The sequence below is a fragment of the Haemaphysalis longicornis genome, unplaced genomic scaffold (genome assembly GCF_048455015.1).
Source record: "Haemaphysalis longicornis isolate Haplotype H1 unplaced genomic scaffold, Haemaphysalis longicornis Haplotype H1 scaffold_7, whole genome shotgun sequence".
Lineage (NCBI taxonomy): Eukaryota > Metazoa > Arthropoda > Arachnida > Ixodida > Ixodidae > Haemaphysalis > Haemaphysalis longicornis.
Window position 1 is genome coordinate 91,706,432 of NW_027526422.1, and position 9,904 is coordinate 91,716,335.

General features: G+C 48.1%; 1 protein-coding gene across 1 annotated transcript in view; it reads left to right on the forward strand.

Annotated features, from left to right (window-relative positions):
* LOC144146094 (uncharacterized) overlaps positions 1–4,433 on the forward strand; it is a 52,433-nt gene extending 48,000 nt beyond the window's left edge. Inside the window, exons 6-8 of the mRNA XM_077678031.1 lie at positions 93–207; positions 3,422–3,571; positions 4,314–4,433. Coding sequence (XP_077534157.1) covers positions 93–207; positions 3,422–3,571; positions 4,314–4,353 — 305 coding nt within the window. The 3' untranslated portion in view covers positions 4,354–4,433. The remainder of the gene's footprint in view (positions 1–92; positions 208–3,421; positions 3,572–4,313) is intronic.
* Positions 4,434–9,904: the final 5,471 nt, after the last annotated feature.

Genomic DNA, 9,904 nt, shown 5'->3' on the forward strand with positions numbered 1-9,904 from the left:
ATTATTATGGCGCTGTGGTTTGTTGTGTAAGGTACACTGAGTAAAGCAGTTTCCGACGCCTGCTCATTCATGTCTCTGGTTGATTGGCGCAGAGGCCCGGAAGTTGGACTCGTGTCCCAGTGACTGCTCGGAGCTGTACGAACCCGTGTGCGGCTCCAACGGAGAGGTCTACCTCAACGAATGCTTCTTCAAGAAGGAAACGTGCGGGTGAGTGGCTCCGCCTTTAACCTCCGAAAATGAAACGTGTGCATGAGCATCAAAGAACGCAGTTCATAAATCGAGGGCAATGTTCAGTTGTCGGCAAGTAGCATTTTACCAACCTGATAGTCTGCCCGTCTTCTGAAAAACACGTTGGGAAGATTTAAAATGGTGACACATGATGTCGGCATTCAAGCGGCGTGTGAGGATTTCATTCGTTCAAATATCTAACGAAATAATGCGATATAAAATTCGGCTTTGTATCGAACGGCCCTATTCTATAAATTCGCATATTTTTGAAGTATATATCGGAATTTGAAAACACAAATTTGTCTGAATGCACTCTGTCAAGAGAAATGCCTCGCTAGAACACGTAAGATATCCTCTGAAACAAGTTTGAACATGCTAGACACTGGATGTATCACACTTTCAACTCCCACGACTGCCGCAAAGCGATGCACCATTTGCTTACAGCTTGAAGGAAAGAAGGTCGTATCTTTTTTTGGCTATTTATTCAACGCAGAAATTCCGGCTAGTTAGTGATACGAATTCGACATGGTAAGAGGCGCGGCAAAAGAACACACAGTTACACGGGACGAGCCCTAGTCCCGTGTAACTGTCTGTTCTTGTGTCCCCGTTTTGTCGCGCCTTTTACCATGTCGAAGTCTATTTTTGGCATTCGGCCAAGTCTACGCTCGTGTTTCAATTTTTTTTTTAAAACCTTTGGTGTTCCTTTTTTTAAAGGGACCCAAGTAGGATTGCCAAAGGCAATACGGCCTGGAGCTTTCGCTCTTTCTTTGCGCCAGAAAGAGCTGTGGATGGTACGAGCTAATAAGCTCGGCAAGATACTGCTCAGGGCCCTTGCGTCCCGAGATACACGCAGCCATTGTCTCCGCTCGGCGGTACGTCGCGCTTTGTTTAGCAGCTGGCGCGCATGCTCCGCCTGCTACTGCTGCGCAGCACTGCTTTCTGTTTTTCGCGCCGGTCGTGGTAGTGTAGGACGTGCGTCAGTTCTAGAATAGGCGAAACGAGCGTTTAAAGGCCAGATACGGGGCCCCAAACACAACGGGCTCCCTGGCGACAATAATTGACTATTTCCACCAACGACTGCCGGCCGGCTTGCGTTTCTTGTATGCGGCGCTGCTGTCGCGGCGAAAAGGAACCCTGAGACCGCGGGTCCGACGGGTCGCACAGGAAAGCCTTAGCATCGATCCAGTTATTCGGTCATTGGTTTATGAAGCCGCGCCGATGACGATCCCGAGCGCAATTTTCACCGCACTATCACGCCGTGCGTATTTGCAAGCTGACTTCTAGCAACACACCTGCTCTGTCGGGCGGCGACAAGTTTTAGCTGGTGCGGTGTGTGCCGATTCGTGCGCGCTCCTTGCCCACCATATAGGCAGATGCTCGCCGTGGTCGTGCGCGTAGCGTTTTCGCCCGCAGAAGAAGCTCCGTGTCTTTCATAGTTATTCATATCTCTTAAACAATGCGCTATATCAACGAACTCAGCTAAGCTAGTGCGATGGATGGCTACAATCGAAATCCGTCCGTACAAAGATACGCCGTGCCGGAATGTCACTTGCGTAGGCACCGCCCGAACCGCCGAAACCACCGGCGGCGTCCCCCAGATCCGGAAGCGCTGATTGGCTGCAGCATTTCATGGATCCCGCCAATAGCGGCGCCGCAGTCTTCAGCGGCATAGAATTCACGTCACGCGCGAAAGGCTACGTCAGTGCTTCCATGATTGGCCACGAGAATTCCCATTGTAAACAAGGAAAGAAAATAACACGTAATCTAGCTATAGCGCGCTTGAAATCGCGACCTATTTAAGGTCCCTTGAAATGTATCACAGACAAAAAAAATGACCAGCTTATCGTTTGACAATTTGTACTCTTTGACACACAGATAAAGCCTTCTTGGCAAGGTGTTGGCCCCGCTGCACTGGCGAAGCTAATTTGCGGACCGCATACGCCCATTACAATTCACTAGCGCCAATTATAAATTCAAGATTCTTTATACATCAGTGCTCTGTTTATAAACTACCGCTAGTGACCGACCACTCGATGTTGTATGTGGCCGTCTCGTTCAAGTCGATTCCTTTCCTAATCCATACATCGGCGTTCCGTAGCACCAAGTGTACGCTCATAATTTTAGAGCGAAAGCTGGACTACGCTACATCTTTTATATCATTCATCGCGTCGCAAGTGAACTTCAGCCACCGGCATGCAAGCTGCATGTTATCGTTTCCTCGCTCGGAGCTTTGCGGCTGCAGTACCACGTGACTAGGCGAGGGTGAAACGGCCGCTTCGCCTGCGCTTGATCGCTCAGCACTGGCTGGACCATCTGCGCGTGCGCTCCAGCGCAAGCTCACTACTAAGGGACTAGGCGTTGGTTAAACGGCGGCTTCGCCTGCGCTTGGTCCCTCTGTCTCGACATCGATAACGCGCCGGTTGGGTTGTCTGCGCGCAGCCTTCAGCGCAAGCGAAAAGATGAATCCAATCATCTAGTAGAGGCAGCTAGACTTCAGTACGCGAAATCTTCAGCAACTTCAGACTTTCATGAAACACTGTGTGCAAAGCCTTCGCTTTCCAGGTTTAGAGTGTTCAACCTGTTCCGCTTTTTAACACGAAAGCATTTTATTCCTGGATACACAAAGATTTCGCTGACGTCATGTCAGTCACGGAAATGACGCCAGTACAACGAAGCAAGTGGCCTGTAAAGGGTGCACCCCTGCACACAGGGTGTTCGTGCGGGGAAGCAACCTTTAGCGCTAAAATGTTAGACTTGGGGTTGCACGTTTTCGGGTTTTACATTTTACCACGAAAGTGTTTTATGCCGGGATTCACCAAGATTTCACTGACGTCATATCCGTCACTGAAATGACGCCAGTACACCTTTTTCGAAGCGACCCGCCAGCAGGACATCGCTCAACAAGCACATCTACAAGACAGCCGCCAACTCGCAGATCATGCTCATTTCGCTGCAGATGTCACTGCACATTCTGCTTTCGTGTTTTACCGATTCCTATGACAGAGGAACCAACCACAGCTTTTTTGCTCTTCGCCTCTATTAGAAAAGCGGCCACCGAGGCCGGGAATTGAACCCGCGTCCTCGTCCTGTTTGTGTCATTTTCGAACCTCAAAGGAATGAACCACAGTTTTTCCCCTTTTCGGTACACGGTCACCCATCGCGCATGCGCGATGTCTCTCTGCCCCGCACGCAGGAGCAAAGAGCGCGTGGTGCTGGTGCCCCTGAGCCGGTGCCTGGAGCGGCCCAAGTGCCCCAAGCGGTGTCTGCCCATCTTGGACCCCGTGTGCGGATCGGACGGAAACCGCTACCTCAACCACTGCCGCATGCAGCAGAGAAACTGCGGGTACGCATACGTGTGGGTCCGGCCACATACTCCGGAATCCTTCCGCCTTTTAGAGATCTCAGAATGGAATAGGGGCAACGCTTGGAGAAATGGAATGGGAATTGAATTTGATTTTTAGACGAGCAGTATGGAACTTCAACTGCCTCTTAAAGCAGCATCACTGCAACCAAAGCAGTCAATAGCCGTCTTAAGTTTTTTAGCAGCCGATCCATGGGACCCTTGGGGAGCCCGCACTCTCCCTCCTATTAACGCGGGCGCGGGTCTCTTTCGCACCGAAGAAGAGTAGTGCAGTACGACAATGGTCGAGCCATACCACCCCTCACCGTTCTCAAGCAGCGTCTGCCCGCTTAAGATATTGATTGTTACATTAGCATAATTTATTTTTATTAGCATTATATTTATCAATAACGCTGGATGTCATTAGCATAACACACAGCTATTTACTACGCCCGATGACCTAGGACATCCGATGGGGCTCATTCGTGCGAATCCATCTATCTTTAATTATTCGGGCATGTTACCTTGACCGAATATCTGCTTCATATCGGGGCCATGGAGGTTTAGCTACATGCTCAATGGTGTTAAAAAAGACATCAGTGTTGTGATGATTTGTTTCTTATTTTTAGCCGTTTTCACGCGGGATGTGAAAGCGAATTTTCGCCAGTGTAGCGCAAAGAGTTTCCTACAAACCAAACAGAACCCAACAGTGCTAATGCTTGACGTCCGTTTTGTCTCATTTCAGAAGTCACATCGTCGTCATGCCAAAAAGCTTCTGCTCATGATAGCGTCTTGCTGTTTTTCTCGTTTTTTTTGTTTGTTTAGTTGTCACTTTAGGAGGTTCAATAAACTTGCCAAAAACCTGGTGGTTTGTCAATTCAAATGAAGAAACCCTGGAACTGGTTCTACCAGCTGCTACACATACATTTCTGTTACTGTAGGAGAAAAGACAATGGGCAGGGGAAATAGAGTGTGTGTGTGGGGGGGTGGGGGGGTGGGGGGGTGTATTGGCAACCCATATATTTCTAAGCCAACTCTGCGAGAACACTAACGATGCGTATTTCGCGGCACTCAAGCACAGCCCTAAAGCTACAGGTAAGCCCAGTTGGAAATACAACCTGGACCAACGATTCGCGCCGTGGACCTCCTTACCAAGGCTGTTGGGATGTAACAAAAGGGTTACTGTCGGTTTGCCGCAGGTTACGCTGGAGAAAGTATTAAATGCATTTTGCTGAAGAAAGGTCTCTGCACACTCGATTTCGCATTGTGCTTGACTTACCACGTAAAGATCACGAAGTTAAACATCGTTCTAACCAAACCGGCAATAACGAAGTAATCTTTACAACAAATTAGGACATCTGGGAAATGGTTGTGCACGCCTCGTGCGCTGGTATGGCGGCGCCACTGGTGTGCTGTGTATAGCGCCGTCTTGCGGGCAACAAAGAAATAATCTCTCTGTTCCGCGAGCACACGACAGCTTGTAGCATCACGTTCGGCGCAGTACGAATATCAGCACGAGAAAGAACGAATGACCCCTATTCTCTGTCGCAATGCGATGCAAACAGCCAGACTATACATACTTTCGTAAAGATGAAAAGGTTTCGCAAAGTCGACAGGAAGGCGATTCATCACAACAAAAGCAGTTGTACATAAGCGCAGGACTGTTTCCGCGCCGTATGAACGGGCTGTCATTTCGCAACGGCTTCAACTGAACAACAGTGGCGGCGACCAAATAAAATACAAAATATAGAGGATGTTAAACGGTTGGTGATGTAAGGTACTCGGCAAAAAGTGCTTACAGATTAAAAAACTCAGTCCGGACCTGCGCTCCGACCACATAAACGCTAAAACAGCTTTGGTAGTCCATGCAGCTTTGCATCGGCCTGATCATGGACCGCAAACAGCCCTCGGTTCAAAACCAGCGTCATGCGACCTACAGAGAGATGTTATGAGAGTCTGCCTGGGCGCCGTAAACGTTGAGCATTTCCAGTCGACGTACTGCAGGCCTTCGAACGCCCCAGGAGTCTTGCACCAAAATGGCGGCTTAGATCAAGCTATTCGTGTTTTGCCTCTCAAATGTACCGGGTGATATCAGTATAAAGGCTGCGCTCCCAGGGGCAGTTATATATCATATTATGATATGACTGCTTATATTACGATTGAATGACGTTTTCCCGTTAGTGGATTTGGAAAAAGCAGTAAAGCCGAGTGTTGAAAAAACTGAGGGCACAGCTTGGTATTTTTATAGCTTTGCTTTCCCACAATATTATTGCAGTGAAGCCCACTTATGAAGAAAAATGTGTTTTGTTGTTGTTGTTGTTTTTTTTTTTTGTTGCTGTTGTTGTTGTTGTTTCACCACATCATACACTGAGCACTATTAAACGCCGCGGTACAGAACTCAGGGACATGCTCGATTAGAAGTGATTCTCACGCATTCCAACGTCATAAGATAAGGCTTAGGTTCCCCTAGATAAGATAAGGCTTAGGTTCACCGTTGTTTGTTCGAGCATTATTAGGCTTGGGTTGACATTAGTTAATATTATGCCCAGGCAACCTCACGTACAGCCACGATCAAAAGTTTACGGGCCAGGTAAATGGCACTTTTAGGTTATTCGTCTTCCTATAGCAGCCCGACAAACTGTTGAATGCATGCGACATGTCGTATAAGTACTGAACTGCTGATAACTACCCCCCACAGTACCCCGGGCTTCCGTGCGCCAGAGAAATAACTCAAAATTGCTGCTTTCGTGGTCCGTAAACTTCTCGTGGATATACGTCCTTTGTGCTTTAACAAATGATAGTTTGTATGACGACTCAAACCATGGAAAGAAAGAAGTGAGAAATCCTTCATTTATCGCTAATACTTTTCGGAGTCGGGCGAATACCGAGATAACTCAATTTTAGGACATTTGTTGCATTTAACGCAATCCGAGCGACCGACTTTAGCGCTTGCAAAAAGTTAATGACGATACACAAATACCAGTAAAAGGTGATGCTTATGGGGTACAATATTATGCTCACTAAAAGCATCTGGTCATTGAGCTTACGCATATCTGCGGTCACCGAAGCAGGCGAAAGTTTTGGAACAGTATGCATGGGAGCTTTAGCCACATTGCTCTTCAAAGCAGATATCTGCACGCATTTTGTTTCGTCGGTGGCTCATGAATGCATTATCAATAGGCTGGCGAAAAGGCCGACGCCACGCTGGGGATTCCCCACTGGGGAATTTCCCGCGCATGCCATGGCTCGGTAGACAATCACCCCCCTCCCGACGCGCAGAACCATCTTTGCATCGATCAAGAGCACCATCTGTGATCTGATCTGAAAGCACAAGATTGTCGCCTATGGCTGCTTCGAGTCGTTGCTCCCTCTCTCCCAAACAGCGAGAACGAGTTTGGCAAGCAGAAAAGGACTTGCATAAATATTTCTCCTACTGCTATGAACAAACAAACAGGCCACATAATTTTCTGCATGAGCACAAAAGTAATAGAAAGTTGGGCTAATAAAAAGAACATTTACTATTAAGAAAAGAATGAAAATAAGCCATCCCGAAAGAAAGGAAGGGAAAGGGGACTGGAAAAAGTTTGTTAAGGTGATCTTCCACTACCGAGCGTCTTCCGAGACTACTTTGTTGGTCATGATATAGCTGCGTGAAATCTTAAAGTGGGCAAGTAACCTGCGGCAAAATTTCCGGTGCAGACATCGGGCCGGCAGAAACTAATCTTCGGATTTTAACAGCCGCGGTCTCTCGTAATCTCATAGTATGTTTGTGTTTTTACGAGTCAAAAGCCGACGCGAATGAAATTGCCACATTCGAAGCAATGTGCAAGAAGACTTTCATCTGCTGTAATTCAATTTAAACCCGCGTCAGAAAGGTTTTGAGCAGACGTAAACGAGTCTCTTTTACTGTCCACCTGCGTATCTTGGACTCCGCGCAACCAACGCCCCTTACTTCTGCTAGACGGTTCAGTCTTATTTTTACCCATTACAGCTAACCATCTAATGTACCGCTTATCTGTTGAGACGCCGTCCCTTTTGCGCAGCCACAATGGGCGAGTCTGTCACCGAAGCCACCGTATAATAGTATACCGCACGGTCTTCCTCAAAGTCCACATATATTCACCTCAGCCTCCACACTCGGTGTGCTCTCTCCCTCTCCCTCTCCCTCTCACTCTCCCTCACTCTCTCTCTCTCTCTCTCTCTCTCTCTCTCTCTCTCTCTCTCTCTCTCTCTCTCTCTCTCTCTCTCTCTCTCTCTCTCTCTCTTTATGGCTGACCATCCGTTGCAAGCCGAACACGGAAGTGTGTTCACTCAGCGCCGAGAAGCAAAAGGTCGTAAAAACCAGCAAAGAAAGGAGTTGATCAGCCGGCCGTTGTAGGTTTACACACACGGTGGCCTCTAAAGACAGACGCATAAAAATATAAAAATTACAAGAAGAACAGCAAAAGCATTCTTTATACCAAGCTCACTGAAATGTCTCGCCAAACTTTGTCCAGCCGATGAAACGGACGCGCAACAAACGATAGCCTCCTCAAACCGGGAGCATGCTATCCACGTTGTCTCTGCAGCAGGAGCCAAAGCGTGACGGCGATAAAACCCCTCTTCCCCCCCGTATGCACACACAAAGGGGCGTGTGTATGTATACGCTCGGAAACTTGACTTGCAGATGAGCCGGTTTTAAAGGTCGTGCCGTCTAGGAGGGCGGCGAAGCGGTGGCTCGCGGGTATACCCTTAGATAACGCAAGGAATACCAAGAACTTTGCTGCCTATGTGCTGGCAAAGCACAGTGAGAACCGCAGGAAAGACGAGAAATATTGCGCACTTGTGGTCCACAAGGGCAAGATGGCGCCGTCTGCTTGCCACCCGCAACGCATGATGCGTCGGAGTAAGGAAGTGTTCGCGGAATGTTGACGCACGCCTCTTAATTCGAACTGAACCACAGGTATGTTTCTTCACCAGCGGTGCCTCTGTAACACTGACACTTATCCTGTAATGCAGCGTCGTGCCTCCACGACCCTTCCGGGTAGATCTTGAGGTTTTGTGCTGGGGCATCGGGTATTCTTGTTCGAAAACTACAGGGGGAAGAGGAACTGAGAACGTGCATTTAGAGACCTTGCATATTTAATTCCTTCCCCAAAAATTACTTATTTAGCTTTGAAACTTTTACAGTGGACCTGTATTAAGCTAGCTTTCCATGCAATTTTCGGTCCCCTCACATCATCACTCGTGATGGTCCACGTGCCTTTGAAGCCCGAGGGGTTTCCTAGCACACGCTTTAACTCGACGGTATCGTACGGGACGGAGAAGTGGCGCAACGCGTAGGAGACAGGTCTAAGCCATTCGAAAGCATGAGGTAAGCGGGTCGCGAAGAAAATCGTGTCAAGCGGCAAGAGAAGGAAGCCCTTCGAGAACGCGGGGCGGAAACGGAGTCTCAGGCGTCGAATGGGACTTTGGAGCTTCTAACTGCACAACTACAAGGCAATGCGCAAATGTCCTTGGGCTGTATTTGGACCTTGGGTTAGTTGCAGTGACACCACCCCTGTGGTCGTGGGTGGTGATTTCAAGGTGGATGTATCGGATACCTAAAATGGAGTGGTTTGCGCGTTTCGTGTTTGAGACATTTGGCTGTTTAGGCAACACCGGTCCCGTGCAACCTTCCACACAGCAGCGTACGTGCGTCATTTGACATTATCCAATAACGTGTTTGCGGTGGCGGGTAAGCTCCGATCAATGCAAAGACACCGGGACCGTCGACTCGGTGCTGACAATAACCTAAGAACTACCGAGGGTTTGGTCGTTCTGCGACGGTCGTTCTGCGGTCGTTGTGCGATGGATACAAGAGCTAAGCTGACTATTTCACCCCTTTCCTCAAGAAAAAAAAACTAACAATTACACGCTTGTAGAGCTGAAAAGAAAAAAAACAAATCTTGATTATACAGATTTTGCCTACATAAGCCATTTCACCCTGAGAATGTAGACGACCAGCGGGTTTATTAGAAGTTGATATTTCCGTCTGTTCATCTTTCCGTATTACAACTTTAACCAAAAGACAACACTACTTATAAGCTGCTGAAGCGGATCTACGTTTGTCCAGAAGCATGCAGGCGCTCCAACTCAAGATAAAATTGTTACCGACGCCACGTCGTCGCATCTCTTAGAACATCAGTATAACACTTCATAAGCGCTGAGAGGGCCGGTAATTCTCCTCTATTACAGGAAGTAAATCTTTCTCATACACGAGTGGGAAGAGAAGTCGGATGCGAAGGCAGAAAGGTTAGGCGGTTTGCTACTGTGGGAAAAAGATTGCTGGGTTAGGGAAAAGTGTGCGTGAAAATG